The sequence below is a fragment of the Taurulus bubalis genome (assembly GCF_910589615.1).
Source record: "Taurulus bubalis genome assembly, chromosome: 3".
Classification (NCBI taxonomy): Eukaryota; Metazoa; Chordata; class Actinopteri; order Perciformes; family Cottidae; genus Taurulus; species Taurulus bubalis.
The window spans coordinates 11,706,453-11,727,923 of record NC_136591.1 but is presented as its reverse complement, the minus strand read 5'-3'; the positions used below and the strand labels follow the sequence as shown (position 1 = coordinate 11,727,923).

General features: G+C 41.5%; 2 protein-coding genes across 2 annotated transcripts; both read right to left on the bottom strand.

Moving 5' to 3' along the window:
• Positions 1-399: 399 nt before the first annotated feature.
• On the bottom strand, positions 400-12,405 carry rpgrip1 (RPGR interacting protein 1; the record flags this gene model as incomplete). The annotated part of the gene is made up of 29 exons (XM_079215280.1): positions 400-623; positions 738-865; positions 1,006-1,090; positions 1,179-1,368; positions 1,506-1,600; positions 2,106-2,160; positions 2,650-2,706; positions 2,975-3,168; positions 3,356-3,471; positions 3,712-3,944; positions 5,528-5,688; positions 5,893-6,220; positions 6,313-6,471; positions 6,670-6,792; positions 6,917-7,096; positions 7,180-7,230; positions 7,348-7,457; positions 7,665-7,885; positions 8,171-8,244; positions 8,329-8,475; positions 9,397-9,420; positions 9,597-9,702; positions 10,043-10,183; positions 10,335-10,437; positions 10,539-10,744; positions 11,082-11,202; positions 11,277-11,330; positions 11,698-11,809; positions 12,373-12,405. 29 exons carry the CDS (start codon positions 12,403-12,405, stop codon positions 400-402), a joined length of 3,831 nt encoding a protein of 1,276 aa, XP_079071406.1.
• A 698-nt stretch (positions 12,406-13,103) lies between these two features.
• On the bottom strand, positions 13,104-17,085 carry LOC306734579 (E3 ubiquitin-protein ligase TRIM39-like; the record flags this gene model as incomplete). Its single annotated transcript, XM_079215939.1, has 8 exons — positions 17,041-17,085; positions 15,938-16,510; positions 15,751-15,846; positions 14,682-14,915; positions 14,366-14,513; positions 14,223-14,249; positions 13,655-13,800; positions 13,104-13,535 (listed from the first exon to the last, which is right to left on the bottom strand). Exons 2-8 carry the CDS (start codon positions 16,505-16,507, stop codon positions 13,104-13,106), a joined length of 1,653 nt encoding a protein of 550 aa, XP_079072065.1. The 5' UTR covers positions 16,508-16,510; positions 17,041-17,085.
• Positions 17,086-21,471: the final 4,386 nt, after the last annotated feature.

Below are 21,471 nucleotides of genomic sequence, written 5' to 3'. Positions count from 1 at the left end.
ATCAAGATCATCATCCGTTTAACACTAATCTAATTTAATCTATTGTGTTACTCTCATTGTTAGAATAGGCGTACAAAACAGAATTCAATTGCAGGACTTTTTGAATAACAATTTAGAGTTTAGTTGAGAAACAAATGCACCCAGGAAAATGTTTACTAAGAAGAAGACACTGTCACTCAGATACATGATAAAGATGTACTGGATAAACTTGGAGATTGAAAGACCTGGACATCAAATTGATAAACATCCATAAATAATCTTCAGAGAACAGCATCATATGCATTTAAAAAATCTCTCTTTATTTAATTGCTTTGTAAAATGTTAAAGAGGCTACAAACGGTGAAATAAAACTATTTCATACAGAACATAACCTCTCGGTTAATCTCAAACTAATTGCTTTCAGAAGTCACTATCGTCATCATCATCTATCTGTATTTGATCTCTTTTCTTCTCTTCCTCTTGCTCCTTTAATTCTTTTTCCTGCTCCTCTTCATCTGTGTCATCTTCTTTCTTCATCTCGCTTCTTTGGTGAAACTCCTGGTATATCCCAGTCAGAGCTTTCGCTGCTTCCAGAGACACTTTCAGATTTCCTATGACCTCCTTGTCCTCATCTACACTCACTACTGGAGGAAAACAGAGACAAAGGGACAGGCCGACTCACACGTTGTCCTCACATTTGATTTGCTTTAAGTCTTCATCAAAAGGTATGAAAGGTATGACACAAATACAACACCTACCATCAATTTGTTGGTCACTGACATCATTTCCAGTGAGCAGCAATTCCTGCAGGTCCAGAAAAGCGTGTCCGACATCCACACACTCCTCATCGTCGTCCATCGGCTCACTGACTACTGTGAACTTTAACCTTATCATGACACACAAACATAGACACCTCATTTTTGTGGTTTGGGTCTGGACACATCCATAAATTGCAGAGAAATAAACTGATGTATTCGCTCATATTTTAAGTTGTTAAGATGGCTCAAAAGACACTGATGACACTACCTGCCCTGGTTGGGGTCACTGCCCTCCAACATGGTGTAGAGATGGTGTCTGAGTGGAGCTGACTGTGAACCATCCACATATATCACTGAGAGAGACAAACAAGAGGATTTGAAAGTTGTAAAACAATTAAAACTTTCCAGAAACAACTATTCTCAAAGCTCGCCCACTCTCACCTCGTGTGAAGTTGTAGTGAATCTCCTCTCCCTTTGTGGGTTTGCGGAGGGACATGGGTGTTTCTGTCGTCTCCATCGGGACGCCCAGCAGCCGGTATTCCACATAAACACGCTGCACTGACTTGTCCAGCGCCACGCGTGAGGACGGTTCAAACGACAGGGACAGAATCTCAACTCTCAGCTTGTTGCCCTGAAACATAGAACAATTCACCTATATATATCATGTGATCTGACCTTATAGTAGATTACAGATGACAATAATAGCAGAATATTTTTTTTCTTTCATTCATACATTTTCTCTCACTCACACAGTTACTTTGTTCGTACCTTCCTCATCTTCCGTTTTGGTGGAATGACGACAATGTCGCTTTGTGAGGAACTTGATTCTAAAGACTCTTGGACTTCACTGACTCCTGCAGCAGCTGTTTAATAAAACAAAAAAACCCAGAAAGAACTGGATTAATTATATTCTCAATTTGACGGGCTGGGCTGAAAACAAAAGCCTGGTCAATATACGACAGCGTCATATGTGTTCCAGGTATATTTTGTAAAGTAAATATCAATATTTTGTAAAGTTTTTGAGGTCAAATGGGTTCTTATATAAAACATTTTTGAATATTTAAACAATGGCATAGTGAGTATTTTAATTAATGCAAGACATTCAAAGCCAATGTGAAAGCCTACAATCTAGGCTACATTAATAGTTACCACTCTCACTCCTCTCCTCCTCCTCCTCCGCCTTCTCCTCCTCTTCATCCGTTGACACCTGATCCACAGAGGTGAGCTCCTGAGTAAAACAAATTTGATATGAGCCCATTTACCTGCGACTCTCTTCCAATTCTAATTACCTGTGTTCCTCATTCCACAACATTGTTTAAACATTTGTAATCAGATTTTATTTTAAGGCCTTTTGAGAGAGAGAATGACCTGAATCCTGGCATCGCTGGCAGAGCTTGTCCTCGACAGTGTGGTGGGTGAAGATCTTAAAAAAGATTAAAACAGAACAATTTCTAACAATTACAATCTGTTAACGTTTTTTTGTGATGGTTGTTTCTACAAAGTTTCCCTTTTTTGTCCTTCTATATAAATTCTAAATCTGAGAGAACTCCATCGAGCTCACCAAGTTCTAAAATAAGATAATGAAGTGCATTTTTGAAAAGAAAAAAAACCTACTTTCTTGTTGGTAAGTGAGAGGGTGTGGTCAGTCTAGGCTCAGGCGTGAGATGGGGCGTGTCGTGGTAAAGGTCAGGTGACCTCTTGGTGGCTCTCTTCCTGCCTCTGGCCAGCAGTCTCACCGAGGTGGGTTGGTCTGGTAGTATGTTCTGTGAACTTTTCTGTTTTACAGCTGGAGGCCGTGGCTGTAAAACAGACGAATGTACAAGTGAATAAAATAGTTGCTGTGCTTAAATGATGATGAAAACACACAGTTCAGTTGTAAATGTGCTACTTTTGTTGATGCTTAAAACCTTACCAGAGCTTTAGTCTCTTTCTGCACTGCTTTGGTTTCTCTTGGCTCAAGTAGCTGAATCTGCGGTAAAACCACCGAATAACAGGCATTAAGCTGGGGCACAGGAATTTGTCTTTGAGCATGTGATACATTTTAGCATTTACACATTAAAAGTCATACTGTCGGCAAATTAAATGTTTCTTAGAGGTACATTTACTTTGGAAGAGGGTTAAGGGTGACATTGCTTTTCATCATTTTCAAACCAATGTTCATGAAATACTCGTGCAGTTCTCCACAGCATCACCAATAACTCCCAAACCTTTTGACTCACAAGAATAAATAAGATCACCTTCACTCTGGGCTTGGCTATAGGCCTCTGTGATGCTTTAGCCTCCTCTCTCCTCCTCTCCTCCTTCTCAGATCTTTCCATGTCCTGTCTACCCAGCCCAGAGTCCACCGATGGTTGAAAGGGGTACTTCCATTTTATCAAGACTCTGACCATGCCCCGAGGTCCACCAGCCGGATCCCTCAGAACATAGTCACCTGGCCGGAGCGAGAGAAAAACAGATAAAAACACTCCTAAACTGATGTTTGGGTAGTTTAGGTGTTAATGTGTGATGTAATCATGTGAATATAAGATGTTGGCTTCCACTTTCATGGAAATGAATGCATCCTCTAGTTGGAGATGAAGAATAATAATGTAATTGTTTTACTGTTCTCTCTGCCTCACCTCTGATCTCCTTGCCAGTGGCCAGGGCTCGGAGTGGGATGGGGGTCTTGGCCAGATAGGCTGGCGGCATCTGGTCTTCGCTGTCATCAAACACATACACCCACAAACTGCTGGACCTGGACAAAAGCGGAGTTGAATATTGTCAATATCTTTGCAAAAATAGGGATTATCTAAAGCACTAACTTAAAAAAAACTGAAATATTAAGATTGTCCTCAAGTTCAGTTGGATATTCATTTAAAAACAGACACGCACAAAACACTGGAAAATGTAAGAAAGCTTCACCAACAAGTGATTGCCTTTTTAATATATCTGAATTTCAAACATATTTTCCAAAATATTACATATGTGATTATACCTCAGGTAGTGCAACACATCAGCTGTTACAGCTAGTGGGTAGCTGGTAGCATCACTGAACACCGGGTCAGCGGTGGACTGGACTGTTTGAGAGACGTGAGGCGGCAGGTCGTAGAACCTGTATGTCAAGTAGGCATCAGGAAGAAGTCCAGGCCAGCGAGCATTAAGACCCACGCAACGTTCCAACACAACCATCAACTCATTGGGGATCCCCCCACCATAGTCATGCAACTCCTGCAAACAGCATTGGAAAAAAAATTTAAATGAATTGTGCTGATTTCCAAATACACTGGCTAAACCACAGACCTCACTGTGAACCGTTTGCTACCGAACTATTCTTTGGAAGAAACACGTTTTTTAAAATGTTCACTGTGAGGTTGAGTAACCGTGACCGTCTCTAAAAAATTCTCCAGCCTGCCAGGGCCATATTTCTCGTACGTGGTTCAACAAAGTCGATCAAATGTCCTATTATCCATCTGAAATTAGCGAGATGATTGACACCAGGCTATCTGGGTTTCTCAACGGCAAATCCGTGCTGAAACGGTCTCGTTAATTCTAACCAGACATCAGTCATCTGGATAAATGTGCGCGCCCGTTCCACTTCAGAAGGGATAATAATCGAGCACTGACACCACGATATTCTAACATTACAATGGCAAATAAACTCAGAGGAACCTTTTTTTTTCTCCGCTGAGAAGCAGGAGATGATCATGAACGCATATGAGGAAGTCAAGAAGTCAAGACCTTAATCATTCACAGAAAACACGTTTTTGCAACGTTTTTGGTGTGAAGGCAGCTTAACACCGCCCCTGCTGCGAGACATAAGCGTCACTAATAATGAATATATCAGACAAGTTAAATGCGTCAGTGTTGGGAAAATGTATCGGCTATTTTTAAGTGTTTCATCACCTAAATCAATCAGATTATATTAATTTAAATGTGCCTGCTGGCAGTAGTATACGGATAAATATATACTTATGAGGATGTATGTACTATATGCGCAATACATGTATAATATATGTGTATATTCATGCAGGTGTAGATTACCATATAACTAGGAGTTTGAATATGTGTATGGGCGGATCAGTATGTATGTATTATTCATAATCAGAAATTCAATCAATTGAAGCAGTGAAAAGAAATTGTGTGTGATTCTCTGCATTACCTTGTATACCTTAATCATGTTCTACAATAATGATATGTATGGTGTACTAATAACACTGTCATATAATTATGAGTGCTTTCAACACATCCATACATTTCTTAAGCACTAAATAAACGTTAGGGACAGCACGGCATGCAGCGACTGAAAGTCTATACAGTCTGTGAGACGGGCAATGGGCGTGTGGTGATCAATGTCCACGGCTCGAGAAGCACTCGTAAATAAATGATTCCTTGTCGGCAGAATCGATAGCGCTCGTACAGGAAGTCATCCTGATGTGAGAACGTATCTTGGCGATCTCCAAGAACTCTCTCCCTAACAAAATAATATAACTAATATCGCTCCTTCATCAATGAGGAAGGGAGCTGCCTTTTTTGTCTGGTGGGAGTCGACAGCTTATCCAGTGAATTTCAGTTAGCCTGCGCTGGAGCAGGTTCAAATTTTTGGATGTGTTGCTATGGTGATTTTTCTAAACTTGATTCAAGGAACCGAAAAGCCTGACCTACGTCTTCTAATCCTGAAAATGATCCGGCTAACTCAGTAAGCCAGGTAGACCGGGCGGAACAGAAAATCACACTCAGAAGAAAATAAAGCCAAAACAACCTCCATGGCTAAACACCACTTACGGTAAGTGACAAAATATCATCTATTTTACCTCATGACCAGCCTCCAGCCAGCCAAGAGAGATGTGCACAGGACTCCTCCGTGCCGCTGTTCTCTTGTCAGCTCCTCTCTCTGCCATAGTGTCAATGGGCTCTGCAGGATAAAACAGGCGCACCCAGAAATCCACAACACCAACAAGTGCACCCTCGGAGCCTTGGACGGAGACAGATAGACAGGCAGATTTTTCAGAAAAGTAATTATCAAAATAATGAAGAATACCACACACAGTGCAATATGTCATAAATAGCAGCAATTACAACATAATATGCAAAAGAAAAATTACAGGAAATGTATCATACTGGCAATGACTGCTTGTTGACAAACTGTGTATGTTACCTCGATTTATAGAACACCCACCTATATTGACATGTCCACCGACAAGCTCCCCTCTCCGCTCCATAGCACCCATGAGGGACATCTGCCCACTTCCATGTGTCACAAACCTGACCCCTCCTAACGCCTGGTGGAGCTCCACTCTGACCCTTGACCCTTGAGCTCCCAGCCTCCCCAGATCTCGGGCTGTGAGAGCATAGCGTGACGTGAAGCCGTAGTCTGGTTGACTGCCTGACACCAGAGGTGTAGAGTGCACTTCAAAGTCCAAAAGGCTGTAGGTGCAGAAGGTCACAATGTCTTCAAGGTGGATGCTGCCCATGGTACGAAGCCCTGTCGGGGTGAAGGTGGCGGCCTGAAGGTACAAAAAAGAAGAAGATTTCAGCCCCATAGAAACTTGAAATGAAAAAACTAATTCAGGTACAACATCTAAAGTTTTTTTTAGACCTTAAGGTGGATCTCCAACAGTGACTCCCCAGCCCTGAGCTGAGAAAAAGACATGTCCTCCTCAATGGGCTCTACCACCTCCTGGTCTCCAGCTTGCCAGGTGTACTGCATTGGTATGGTCCGCTTGCAGTTCCTGGGGCTGTATGCTAACTCTTTCAACTGAGCTTTAAAGTACAGGTAGAAAAATAAATAGTTTTGAGTTTCTGATGCTAACTACCCAGATTTCTTTCTGAACAAACTACAAACACCTTCTGCATGTCAATGATTCAGTCACATAGAGCACAGAAGAAACAGATTAGGAATTATATTGGGTTATCTTGCCTCTCCTAGTACTATAGAAATGAGTGTTGCTCATACAGTACCTTGTAAAACATTGATCTGAAGACCTTTTTTTGATAAAAGTTTGTCTTTCTCTGAGATCCTCCTCTGGGTCTCCTCCCTCTCTCTCTCCATCTTCTGGTTGACTGTGTTCAACTCTTCCTTGGGAACAAGAGTTTGATCAAAGACCAGTTCAGTTAAAATGGGAGGAGAAAACATGCTGATTTACAATTTTGTGTACTGTACATGTATTTTACAAACGTGTTTATTGTGTATGTGTGTGTACCTGAAGGTCTTTACTGATATGGTGCTCCAGCAGTAGAAGGTTTCTGGTTTTCTGTAATTGCAGCACAGTCTCAGCATGCGATGCCTGGATGTTTACCAGCTCACGCTGCGAATCCTCCACCTTTCCATTAGCACAGAGAAAATCCAGACCCATCCTGCTCTCTTGCTGCATCCTAAATGTCTGTAGTTGGAGGGAAAGAATGCAATAAGGTTTAAATGCAATTAAGTTCGAACAGATTAAAAAAAAAAAAAGGTTGTGCAAACCTTGATCTGTAAAAGAGTTTCACTGAGCTCCTCAACACTCATGTCAAACTCCTGGAAGAGAAAAGAGAGATGATGAAAAGGGTGCAGGATAGCACCCAGAAAATAAATAGGAGACTGATGTGTGAAACAGCTGTTCAGCAGTATATTATTCAGTCCTTCATCTCCGACCTTTGTGACAGAGTCCAGTCTGTCCTGTAGAGCAGAAATCTGCTTTCTGTACTGGAAAGCCTCCTGTTCCAGATGCTCTCGCTTGTCTATCGTGGTCACAAAAGAACACTCTAAATGAAACAACACAGGACGAATGAGTAAATAAATGGGATTGTAGATGATTATACTGTTTGCTTTTGGCACTGGAAGAGTTGAGGTTTTAGGTGTTGGGGTCTAATTTAAATAAAATGAAATGAAGTATTTCTTCCTTAACTAACTTCATTCCTTCTCGTCGTCAAACCGGAGAAGATGCAGTACCACCATGCTGAGACTCCTACCTCTTTCTCGCTCCCTCTTGTCCTCCAATATCTCCTTCTCTTGTCTCAGTGTCTCCTTCTCCAGCTCCAGCCTGCCTCTCTCCTCCCTCTCTGCTTGCAGCATTTCTTCAAGCCTCTGGATATCCATCCTGCTGGTGTGTTCTCCCTGTTCCTCCCTCCTTTGGTTCACTTCTCTATGTCGTTCCACCTTGCCATCGTGATTGCTTTGCACAGATAAAGTACTAGGAAGGAAAAGGGTGGTTATAAACATACAAATTACGTTCAGAAGTCATTATAATTTGTTAGGACTTCTGTACATGTGTAGTCCTTGAATAAATAAAGACATTTTCATTAGGACATGAACCAAATCTAAAGTCAGGTTCTGCTGCTTCTGCAAGGCAACATGCATTGAGCGTTCATCTCAATTTCCAGAGAAGCCAAGGTATGATCTCTAAAACCTCCCGGTTGATGTGCACCATAACATCTTAAAGGTTGTATTTTAGGGCCTAGAAGAGTTTAACTCTCACCTTTCTAATAGACAGTCATAGTTTTCTTTTATTAGATCCCTCTCTCCCTCCAGGTCTGATAAACGGTCCTGTAGCTGAAAATGAATTATATTAAAAATGTACAACACGTTACATTATCTCGAGTCTTAGTCGGGATTTATACATGCCAGATGCGGTACCTTGTCCAGGGTCTGTAGAGACAGGGTAGTAGTGGTAAGTTGTCCCTCCAGTTCCAGTGCTCTCTGTCTCTCCTGCTTCAGCTGTTCAGTCAGCTCCTCCACTTTCTCCAGCAGAGCTCCCTGGCTTTCCCTCAGTGACCTCTGACGCTGGGGTGAAAACATGACACTCAAAATGAATTAAGTATCAGACTACTACAGGCCCTCCACTACATCCTCCAGCATCTGGACGCCATGATCCTGTTTGTGGACTTCAGCTCTGCCTTTAATACCATCATCCCATCCCTGCTGCAGGACAAGCTCTCCCAGCTGCACGTGCCTGACTCCACCTGCAGGTGGATCACAGACTTCCTGTCTGACAGGAAGCAGCACGTGAAGCTGGGGAAACACGTCTCAGGCTCTCGGACCATCAGCACCGGTTCCCCACAAGGCTACGTTCTTTCCCCTCTGCTCTTCTCCCTGTACACCAACAGCTGCACCTCCAGTCACCAGTCCGTCAAGCTCCTGAAGTTCGCGGATGACACGACCCTCATTGGACTCATCTCTGGTGGGGACGAGTCCGCCTACAGGTGGGAGTCTGACCACCTGGTGACCTGGTGCAGCCAAAACAACCTGGAGCTCAACGCTCTAAAGACAGTGGAGATGGTTGTGGACTTCAGAAAGAACGCAGCTCCACCCGCCCCTCTCACCCTGTGTGACTCCCCCGTCGACGCTGTGGAGTCAGTCAGTGTCCCCCCCGCTGACTGACTCTTTCTTTTCTTTCTTCTTACCGGTCACTCCCCTCCACACTTCATATTAAAACACTCATGTCACTTAACATGCACTTTAACTTAAACACACATGTCACTTTAACATACACTTACATTAACGTTATCTGTTTGTATGAGCACTTTATCTTATGCTTAATTTAATACCCATTGCACTGTTGTTGTCGATGATTGTTGATTGTTGTTTGTCTCATCCAATGTCTCATGTCTAATGTATTCACCTTCCGCCTAGTTTGTGTAAACATTCCTGGCAAATAAACGGTTTCTGATTCTGATAAAACTGTTTGTGTAACGAGGCAGTTACCTCATCGAGCTGATTCTCATATGCCTGGAAGGAAAGAAGAAAGGACATTTAAACATGTGTCTTTTGAGCATCAATGATATATATGTGTGTAAGTGACTAAAGTACTGAACCCAAATTATTAATCTACTGTAACTAAATAAATACATATAATAATATATATAAATAAATTCATGATTTATCGACAAATAAGGTCATCTAACCTCCTGCAGGCTGTTGAACTTCTCCTGGTTGACTCTCAGAGCGGTGCTCTTGTCTGAAAGTTGCTTTTGAAGACGGATCAGATCCACATTCTCTTTAATAGTTATTCTGACATGGAGACAACAGGATTTATTATTTTAATTGACATGGGTGTTGTACAAGCGGCTGTCTAGTCGTGGAAAGAGTACTGCAATGTTCTGCTTATGTAGTAGAAAACAGCTTTTAAACAGGATTGTTTAAGGAGGGAAATTGGCAGTAAAAGCAGATTACACATCTCCTCTTGCCTGACTGAGAATGGTATGATTTATATTTTATTTCAACTTTAGCAAAGTACACTGAAATGTATTCATCCATCCATTATCTTTAACCGCTTATCCTGTATACTCCAAAAAGTAGGAAAACACAAGAAAAGCCGTTATATTAACAGTTGCATGTCTGCTGTAGCCACCTGTGTCTGTCAGCCTGTTGCTTCCTTATGTCTCTCACAGTTCCCTCTATCTCTTTCTCTTTCTCTCGCAGCGTGTCTCGGAGCGCCTGCGCAGTCAGGTCCAGCTCTGCAGCCCTCACCTGCTCGGTTACACTGGATCTGCTGGGAGGTTAGAGGGAGATCAGCATGGAGTCATGAGGGGGTTTGGAAGTAAGGGTGGGAGAGAGGAGAAAGAAAGAGTCAGGTAGCAGGATGACGATATGATCAGAGGTTAGAAACCATCTGCTCAGTGTTCTGAACATCACACACGTACAATCTCTCCATCTCTTCCCTGGTGTCTTCCAATGTGGGGCCGTAGCGTGGCGGGGCAGTCTGGGCTGCCCTCCTTACTCCGCCCTCCACTTCCATACATTTACCTGACAAGCAAGAGAAGAAGAAGTAGAGAAAGAGAGGAAGGTCAGAGATGGAAGAGGACGCAGTAGTACCCTAGCTTACAATCATGTAAAAACATACACACCTTTACTGAACTTGTATGGCGTGCGTCCTCCGAGGTCCATAATGTGCTGCTTGGCCAGGCTGAGTTTGTTCTGCAGCAAGCCTTTCTGGCTCTCCAGCGTAGCCACACGGGCTTCCAGCTCCTGTATGGTATCCTCCATGTCCCTCTCCTTCACACCAATGGATCCAGAAGGGAGCTGACGGAGACGCATCAGTCTGGTAGACATCCTGAGTCAAGGAAGAGGAGGTCAAACAAGCACAACAATATTTGGGGACTGCGCACTGATCTGCAGCTTTGAGTACGTTTATCATGTTTGTCTGGCTGTCTGTTGTAATGTATATCGATATAGATGCCTCGTTTTCTATTGCAAAATAAGTCTACCTACGGGTACAAATAAAGTAACCAACCAACCAACTTGTCTTTATCATATATATCTTTAAATCCCATCCCAGGGCCACAAAAGAGATGATGATGATGAAAGATACTGTGAGACGGCACATTGATGTGCCCTATTCTGCTCAAGTGTCTTATGTTAGTTACAGTCAGTCTCAATGTTTCTATTACCTGCGTAGCCTCATCTCCTGTGTACGAGTGTGTTGTCTTAGCACACTGTTTTCCTCTTGCAGTCTGAGACACAGGTCCTCCAGGTGCTCCCTGGGAAACCGAAACAGGCGCTGAGGCTCTGCTGATGAGAGAGAGCGAGAGCCAAAAAATAAATAAAAAGTGAAAGGGTGAATTATTTATATATACACACATTACCTTTTGTCTTCATGGCATTATGCTTCTTCCATGTCTTCACATCCCGTAGAGTATCTGGAGAAAACATACAGATTTAGACAAACAACAAATGCACTTCTATTGCAGAATTCACAAGGACTTTTGAGTCAATAAATGCCCCAAACCTCATAAAAGTCCCTTTTGTAACTAAATACCCCAACTTAACCTTAACTTAAAATACTGTAGCTCACTGGATATTTCTTAAGAATATACACATCACTGATGTGTCTTCATTAGATAATTTGCTCGGTTGAACTATGGTAACACTGTCACATTATTTATGATATTAAACCCTTCCAGTTTCCACAGTAAATATATGTCATGGCTTGAGGATAATGCAAGTTATAGCACAGCAGAGCAAATAAATGTATAGTTCATCTTATTGCCAAGACTACACACAAACCTGGTACAGTTGGCATCAGTCCCGACCTCATCAGTCCCACATCTCTGACTGGGAGGTCCCCAGCTGTCTCATCCATCACTGGCGACTTCACACCTCTCCACTCAGCTCCGGCCTTTGAAACGTCACAGTAGTAAACTTGTCATATTGATCTCCACTGCTGGTTTGCTGGCCTCCATCCAGGTGACGCTACGGACAGGAATGTGGAAAAAACGATACATGAAAGGACTGCAGGAAGTTAAAATATTGTGACCGTAATTTATCACCTTTTTATTTGTGTAATTATAGGGCTTTAAAAAAAATCACTCTGTCCTAGTATTTCAAGCAATGTGGGGGTCAACCAGATCCAAGGATCCTTGGAGTCAGAGTGTTCTATTACACAACTGCAGATACACTTAAACCCAGTTAATGACAAGGCAGGAAATTAAGGTCTGTATATTTCTCAGTTGCAGAAAAACACTTTGTGTTGTCATTCCCACGCTTCCCTGTTACTTTTCAATTAAGTTATTAGCAAAATAAGCAATTCCTATATGTGTCTGCCATTTTAAGGTCTACATTGCTGCACAATTAGTGAGAAATGCCAGGAAACCTAATAGTATGACATTGGTTTACATTTTGATATTCCTTCCTACAGTAATCGACAGACCTAAACAACTATTAACAAAATATTTTACTTACCCTCGTCTGTCGACCAAGAGGTTTAAGGGGCATTCTTGCTTTAGTATGGAGTAAAGTGCAACATGTAGGCTCTCGGCTCTCTGCCCTGTGCTTGAATGATAGCGGCTTTAATCCCTCTTCATCCCTTACTCCTTCCCCGACACCTTTTAGCTCTCTCTTCACAGATGTTTCCGAATTCCTATATTCTTTAAGGAATTCACGAGTGTTAATTGATTACTTGCAATCACTGTGCGTTTGTGTGCATGCATTTTGTTCAGCAACATACCTGAGTGTGCAGTACTCCATGTGTGCATAATGCCTCCACCAAAGACTAAATCCTGAAGCTGTCTCAGTGCTCCATCTGGCTGGAGGCTAATCCTATCCCTTTGCTAATCTGATTAGCAGTTGTAAACTGTAGAGTCTAAGAGGTGGTCTGAAGTCAGTTTTGTGGTTAGCCTGTGATGACTGAGGATGGATATTATTGGAGTGAGGCAGGTCTAAGATCTGTACTGAGCACAAGTGAAGGGAAGAAGGAGGAGTGGAAACCATATACAACAGATACATTTTTGGGGGGGAGGGGTGCAAGTCAGAAACAGTATTTGTATGATCCATGTGTGAAAGTTATTTTTGGAAACTGAACACAACTTTTCTAATATATTTTTTATTGTTTTTAATCAACAGAGAGAACAGTTTTATAGTGTTTGAAATAAAATACCATGGTGTAGAAACAGACACTGCAAATACATTTCACATCATATTGTGATGTCATCTAAATCCCTGCCTCCATTGACTCCACTGAGCGGGCGGACGATAAGTGGTGATGTGTTGCTGCCGCTGTCACACATATCTGGGTTAAAAAAGGGAAACATTGTCTCAGTGAACTGGCACTGTGTAAAGGAATAGATGTGTGACTTGGCATCTGCATCATAGAAGGAGACGGTGCCGTCCTCGCAATCCAAAAACACCCCGACAACCTGGGGCCTCTGAAAGAGACAAAGAAGCTCTGCCTGTCCTGCACATGCCCGGTACTCACTGCCATTCCTCAAGCAAATAGTCCAATAACCGTCCTCTGGACTCAGTGTGACTAAACCCTTCCTGTTGATTGACTGTTGAGCCACACCCAAGTCCCACGCTGTTTTATCTCCCACGTCCACCTCCCAGTAGTGCCTCCCTGTGGTGAAACCCTGCATAGCAAGAGAGGCTCAGGTCACTGACACTGTTCATCAGCTCTTCACTGAGAGTGAAACAGAAAGACATAACATCCCTACATGGACAAACACATTCAAACTACATCCTTATTTACCCTTGTAGCGAGGACACATGGTGCCGTGTCAAAACGCTCTGGTATGTTCACCAGGTTCTGTTCAACATCTCCGTCCCGGATCTGTCTCCCATCCTCTGATAGAACCAGCCAAGGGTTGGCTGTCTTGGGGTCCAGATGAACATCAACTGTTAGACAGACATAGGAATTTTAACTTAATTATCCCCTTTCTCCAAAGGTTTAATTGTTCTTGTTGTTGGTTGTATCCATTAGTTGAGGTGTTCAGAAATATCCGGTTGCACGCCAGCTAGCAGTATCTTTAAGTATCCTGTGGCATGCATTGTTATGATAAAAAAAAATGGATTGATCAAGTGAAAATCGTTGTTACTTTCAGCTCTAAACTTTTTCAGATGTTATTGTAACTAAGTCCGATTTCTAGTCCATTATACTAATTTTGCCTTCTCGTTGCTTTTATTCAAGTTACTATGTTTTAATTTAGTTAAGAAACAGGACACAATGTATATTAGAGAGTTAGAGAGAGAGAGAGAGAGAGAGAGAGAGAGAACACTGACATGCTGAACGATGTGAGACTATTATTGTTTCACTGTACCTGCATACTGCTGCATCTTCTTATGCTCTGTAAGTTAATAAGAACACATGATCAAACAAATGCTATTTTTTGTATTAAATGTAAGTAGCTGTTTCCTCACAGAATGTAGTGATGCTGACAAAAAAAATTTTTTAGAGGTTGACCTTGAATGGAAAGCTTTTTCAAAACTGACTGAAGCTGCCGTTCAATGTTGGCAACCTCGCTCCTTACAATCCCCAAACATGCGTCTGTATGGACGATGATGTCATTGCAGGCTTTGGCAGATGAAGGAGAACTCAGAACTGGAAACCTCTGACAAGTCAAATAAGGGAAAAAACAAGCCGAAAAGAGGCCAGACCAGATGAGATGGGAATAAAGATAAAACATAACTTCACTCCAGTCTGTACATTTTCTTTGAACGCTCTTTGGAATCTCTGTTTGTACGACTACTAAATATCTTGCTGTGAGACGACTCCTCACCTGCAGGAGTTTAAGGTGGTCCTCAGTGTGAGAAAGCTGCTCCATTTCACTTCTCTTCCTCTCTAGCTCATGGATTTCCAGCTCCAGCTCTGTGATGAGCCTTTCTGCCCTCTGCTCTGCTGCTGCCTGCTTCCTCTGGATCATCTCCACCAGCTTTGCCTGACGACTCTCCAAGGAGCGAAACAGAGTGGAGAGGACCTCCAGGCTTTCCACTATGTCCCTCTTGGAGCTTTCCTGAAGACATTGAATAATGAAAAAAAAGGTTGACTGTTGAAGTTCATCTTTGACACCAGCAAACTGTTTTTACATTCATCTGCTAAAGGAGGAAAGCTTCTCTGTGCTCAGTTTATAACTTGGATGTACAAGGAGGATTTTTTTGACATCACAACTAGAGTGGAAGCCATCCATGGTCCAGTATGCAACTTAGTTTCTTGAGGACACTTGAAATCTCCAGCGCACATACATTGAAAACAGACTTCACAATAGAGTAAGAGCCCTTCCATGTTGCAATGTGGAATTTTGAAACTTAGCATTGTTATTGAAAAAATATTGTTAAGTATTCAAACATGTCTGAAGGGGACATTTAAAAAGTGCAGCATCCGAGATTGGGAGCATTCAGATTGCCTCTCAACGGCTCTCAACATGTCGACTAGCGACTAACATTCAACTGCCTGTCTGGTTTCCTCAAGTTGTTGACCAAGCAAGGAGAAGCTTGGATAACATGACACACAGAGGGAGAGTGACGTCCTTCTCTGCTCAGGTAGACTTTACATAGATGAGAGCTGTTTGCTGCTATATTAATGTTCATAATGTTAAATACAGCTTCTTTAAGTAGAGGCAATACGAAGAATACGTAGCAGTAGTACTAGTATAAATGCACAGTTTCCAAGCAGAATAATGATTTTTATGCTATGTATACACTCTTGAATGTGTTCAGCCTGTTTTCTTACATTCTTATAGATTATAAGAAGGATATATATAGAAGGTTGCTTTTACTGTTCTGCAAATGCCAAAATTATCCAACAGGTAACATTCACTGAAGCTGTTCTATGATCTTATGTCCACTCACTTTGCTGAGTTCCACCGAGTGTCTGATCTCCTCCACTTTCTGCAGTCTGTCCTGAATCATCTGCTGAGCATCAGCCTCGATCCTTTTCATCCGAGCCTGAATATTACAACGGAAATTCAAACCAAAAATATATTAATGTATTTGATGGGATGATGGCACAATGATGATGAGGACTTTAGGACCTCACCTTCTTCTCCCTACTCTCTCGCTCCACCGGGACGGTGTCATGACAGCGGTGGTCGGTCTCGGTGCACAGCACGCACACGCATCTCTGGTCGCTCCTGCAGAACAACTCCAGAAGCCTCTGGTGCTTTTTGCACATCCGGTTCTCCATCATCGCCACGGGTTCGATCAGCTTGTGTATCTTCAAGGTGGCAACTCTCAGATGGGGCTCCAGGTGACTCTCACAATATGAGGTCAGACATACAAGGCAGGACTTCAGGGCCTCCGTTTGCATCCCCACGCACACATCACAAAATATGAATTTTCCAGCCATTGACATCACGCCGTTCTGCCTTCTTGCTCGGATCTGCTCTGACATTTCTTTGGCGAAGGAGTTTTCACAAAGCTCTGGGCGTCCCTCGAAGGCTGTCTGACATTTGGGACAACTGACGGCATGGCTGTTGTCCCAGTGTGATGTGATACAGGGGAAGCAGAAGCTGTGACCGCAGGGGATGGAGACGGGCTCAAAGAAAACCTCCAGACAGATGCAACACTTAAACTGCACTTCTGACAGGAGAACGCTGGGGGAGGCCATGGCCTCAGAAAGACGATCTGTTCACTGATTATGAATAAGAAATTAATTATTTACATTCTGAGTCACAGAGGAAATGTGTTTTGGTGAGATTTACAATCCTCTCAAAAATAAAGACATCTACAAAACATACAGTGTAGGCCACAGAACATTTAAGAACTGTTGTCCTTATGGTCTTTAATGCAGGTAATGTAATTACTTTAATAACATAAACAGCTTACCTTCTTTACCATTAACTTTAAACAACTCAAAGCACACTGACCAAAGTCCAGCTACATGGTCACATGACTCAGCCTCTCTAACTTTGTAAGTTTAGCTTGAAACATTGATTGAACCGGTCTGTTAAAATTCAAAGACTAACATGCATCGGCCTGCGAGTGTTTGAAAGTACCCCACATAATTCACTCAAATATTATTCCCTTTTATATTCCATTTAATCTGGCTGACAAGACAAAAACTGAAACATTCTTGAAATGATTGTATTTGTGTTATCAACATTTTAACATATACCATCTGCTTAATTGTCCTGGTCTTACCTTGTCGCTGAATGTGAAACGTGACCTCTGAGGTAGCAAAGGCAAACACTGGCACTGCGGCTGTGAAGCCAAAGTCCTCCCGGGTTTCTCTGTTACCACTCCCTCTGGGTCGTTTTTTCCTCTAGAGCTATCAACCGCCATGTTGCTCCAGGGTGGGAGGAGTAATGCCTAGATCAGGTGCCTTACTGGGTTTGTATAGAATTTTTTTGTATTGTATAATACATTTTCTTTGTATTGTTTTGTATTGGACTGAGCAACAACAAGGAAGTACTTGAATAAAGCTCAGTCACATTCATCACTTCACCATTCCAAGGCTCTTTGTTTCAAATGGACAGAAACATACAACACATATTCACACACATTTTCACAAAACTGTAACAATAATACATTTATTTAAAAGATACTCAGTGTATTTTTGGGGAAATGAAAGTTATCACTGTATTGACATGTAAGATTCCAGTAAAAAATATCCAGTGACAAACATGTTGTCTACACTTAGAAACTATTTATACAAAGGAGTACAGAGGACTGATAGAGAGCTTTATGACATTGTGCAACAATAATCACCTGAATCTCAATAACAGCAAAACCAATGAGCTTGTGGTAGAAAGCCAAATGAGGCAACAAAAAAAAATGTCAAAATGTGGTTATCACCCAGGGAGAGGAGGTTAAGTTGGTGGACTCATACGTACAATTACCTTAGGGGCTAAATAAATTAAAAACTGGACTTGACCAGCCTTCAGAAGGAACAGAGCAGAGGAGGATGAGGGACTAAATGAAAGCCATCTTGGATAATCCTTCTCCTCCTCTGTACAACAAGCTGTGGCAGATTGGCAGCTTGTTGCAGAGAGAAGGATGAAGGACAAGATTAAAGCCTCAGTGTTATTCCGAACACAAGTCGAGGGTCTAAGGATAGAAGATGTTGTTTGTAGAGAGTAGAGTAGAGATTTGTGCCAAAGAACTTCCCTCGAGGCGTTTCTGAGATATCATGTTCCCGAGAATGGAATAGACAACCAGTGGCGGCTGGTGGCAATTTTTTTTGGTAGGGCCATCTAATCCCAGTATGATTCAATGCAAAAAAAAGATATCATGCATTACTACTTTGCAGTTAAATATTTAACATTTATTCCAACACTGACATAATAAGGACATCTTATTAATACAATTCAGTATTTTATTATTAGGGATGGGTATCGTTTGGGTTTTTTCCGATACCGGTGCCTAAACCGGTGCAATTTTTTCCTCTTGTTTATACTATAAAAATAAATAAATAAATACAAAACACTTGATTTCAAACTACAGCTTCAAACTTTTAAAATTCAAACTGTAAACAATATATTTAAAAAAACAAACACAAAGCATCAGGTGGCCTGATTGGGACCGTGTGCAACAGAACTTCACTCAGAAACTGTTGGATTCTGCAAACTCTCCTGCTTTACTGGACTACATGTCATCATTAATATCAACTGGGAGAGCTTTGTTCCAACAAGCCGAGGACGGTCGGCAAAAGCTCCTGCATGTCTCCCCTGATCACTCTGTGAGCGAGCTGCTGTGTGCGCACGCAGCCCCGCCCCCTTGAGCCCCGTCTCTGCATGAGAGAGAGGGAGCAGTGAGTGCCTCTGATCCGCGCTATTTTAAGAGAAAATCATTACTAAAAATATGCAAAATCGTATCCTTTTTAACGTAGGGGTCCGCCCTACCTTTTTAGTATCGTTAACATTACAAAGTAGTGCAAAAAAAGTATTTTAATCGGCTCAGGCACCGAAAGGAAGCACCAAACCTAGAATAGTCATTTACCACATTAACAATGTAGAGTGTATTACTGATTAATTTAATGTTATCTTCATTGAAAAAAACAGTGCTTTTCTTTGAAAAATAAGGAAATTGACCCCAAACTTTTTAACGGTTGTCTGTGTATGTATATCTATCTATCTTTAAACCCTTAAATATAAACAGTAGCCCGGCCACCCTACGGAGGAAACTAATTTCGTTTTTTTAATTAAAATAAAAGTTGGATAAAATCTCCACTTGTCCTCTCCTTATATGTAGTGAGGTGTCGGTAGATAGAACTGCAGTGCCGCTGACTCGCGCTCTCCTGACTGACGTCACATGCTGCCACGGACTCGCCGCTGCCAGTAATCTCACTCGCTGTCTCTTCAACAACGTTAGCTAACGTGTTAGCAAGCGGACTAGCTTGCCATTAAAAACTGGTGGGAGGGAAATGAAGCCGCTGTAGACATCTTAATGCTGATTGGCCAAGACTTGACACGTCACAGATCTTCTATTGCTAAAATGATCACAAACTCAGTTTTTTCCCGTGTCCCACTCCAATCTCAGAAACGGCGGCCAGTTGAACACACCCCTCTCTCTACCGAAAACAAAAACTCTTCGGATCTACGTGATTCACGTGGATGACATATTTTGATTTCAAAACGGCGAATTTCGCCGTAAGGTGACAAGTTTGCAGGTATGTAATCTCATCCGCTGGTCTCATGGCTTCACAGATCGAATCTTCAGGGAAAACTGTGGCGACGATCCGTTTTGTTTTAAGAACTAGATTTAATAAACAAAAACAAAAAAACAGACAGTCAAAAAAGGCTATTTTTTTTTACTATAGAGCAAAATAATTTGTACAATATTCAAATTAACTGCAAAGTCATAAAACAGCTGTTAGTCTCACCTCTGTCAACAAACGCTTCATGTCCAAATCTGACAGCTGAATGAATGACTTTAATCTGATGTTCAACCCAACAACATAATCTGTTGACACAAAAAATAAATAAAACACACGATGATAAAATGGGTAGTTTTCCATTGATATAACCAAGTTCAACATAATTATGAATATAATATCAATACAGTATTGTAATTAAAGAAATGATGCTTCCCAAAAGAAATGACACACATCAAATATTTGTACTGTAGCTTTACCAAAGATGTCTGATTTTCTGTACTCAATAACATTTAAAAAACTTTAGAATCACTTTTAGATATTATGTAGTTACAAAATTGTAAAGCAGGGATTTATTTCCTGGTTCAATGTAAACCTAGGAAAGAGAGGCTTAGTTTCTCTTTTTGGAAACAGCAAAAGTAGATCCAAAGAAATAATGACAAATACCAGAAGTATAAGGTGAAAATAATATATTTGTGATTAAGATATCAACAAAAATCAAATGCATATACTTACAAGGCCCTTTTGTTGTAGGACACAGTCAGAGAGTTGGTGTTTGTTTACATGGAGAGGAAAACGGAAAGAATAATTAATATTTTGTTAATTACTCTTGAAAGTCTAATATATAAATCTCCAATAAAACATAATAATATTATCTAAACTCTTGTTTCATGATATCTTTCGTGAAAATACAATAAAATAGTTTCATGAAAAAAAACATTTCATACTTAAAGAAAAACATGAAAAAAAAAATCCCCTTTAACAAACATTTTATTCCATTTCAGCTTTTGTTAATCCAAAGTAATTTTGTTGATGCCAGTTGAACTCATTAGGTGGTGACCAATAATACATGGTTACTAACACCTTTAACCACGAGTTATCCATTAAAACCACTACTGTGTTACACTTGCATTGCAAATGTATATTTAATCATCAGGTAAACTGCCAAATGGATAAGAGAACATCAGTGTTACGCCTGGTTGAAAACGCAATGAAGAAGTGACATATCTTACCAGTGACTGCAGTAATGTTGACTCCACTGCTTCTGACGCTCTCAAACACAGAGAAGAGAGTGAATGTGTATTTAGTTCCAGCAGTGAGAGATGAGACTGTGTGAGTCACTGGTCCGTCTCCATCTGGTGCACTGATATTTATCTCTGTGCCGTTAAACTGGAGAATAAAGCTGGCATTGGGGTTCACTTGAATCCACTGCAGAGTGATACTGGTCTCATCTTGTCCTGTTGATCTGACACTTTCTGTGTTTGGAGGAGCTGAGATGGAAAAAGAACAGTGAAGGATTTGATGAATTCACACCCTCTGGGTGTTCAAATAATTACTTTGCATCACATGAAATTGAATGTGCACAAAGAGAGAAGGAAAAGTGCAACAGTCCTTGATTTGAAATTCATACTATTTGGAAGTAGAGAAGCAGGAAACTTAGTGACACAATGGCACACATAGCAAATAGATGTTAGCTTCACATTGTTACACTGAAAATAGCGTGATGGCTAACTGAGCTAGTACAGTGCATCTTTTTGAAATCCTAAATCTTACAAGTGACTGCACTAATGTTGACTCCACTGCTTCTGACGCTCTCAAACACAGAGAAGAGAGTGAATGTGTATTTAGTTCCAGCAGTGAGAGATGAGACTGTGTGAGTCACTGGTCCGCCTCCATCTGGTGCACTGATGTTTATCTCTGTGCCATTAAACTGGAGAATAAAGCTGGCATTGGGGTTCACTTGAATCCACTGCAGAGTG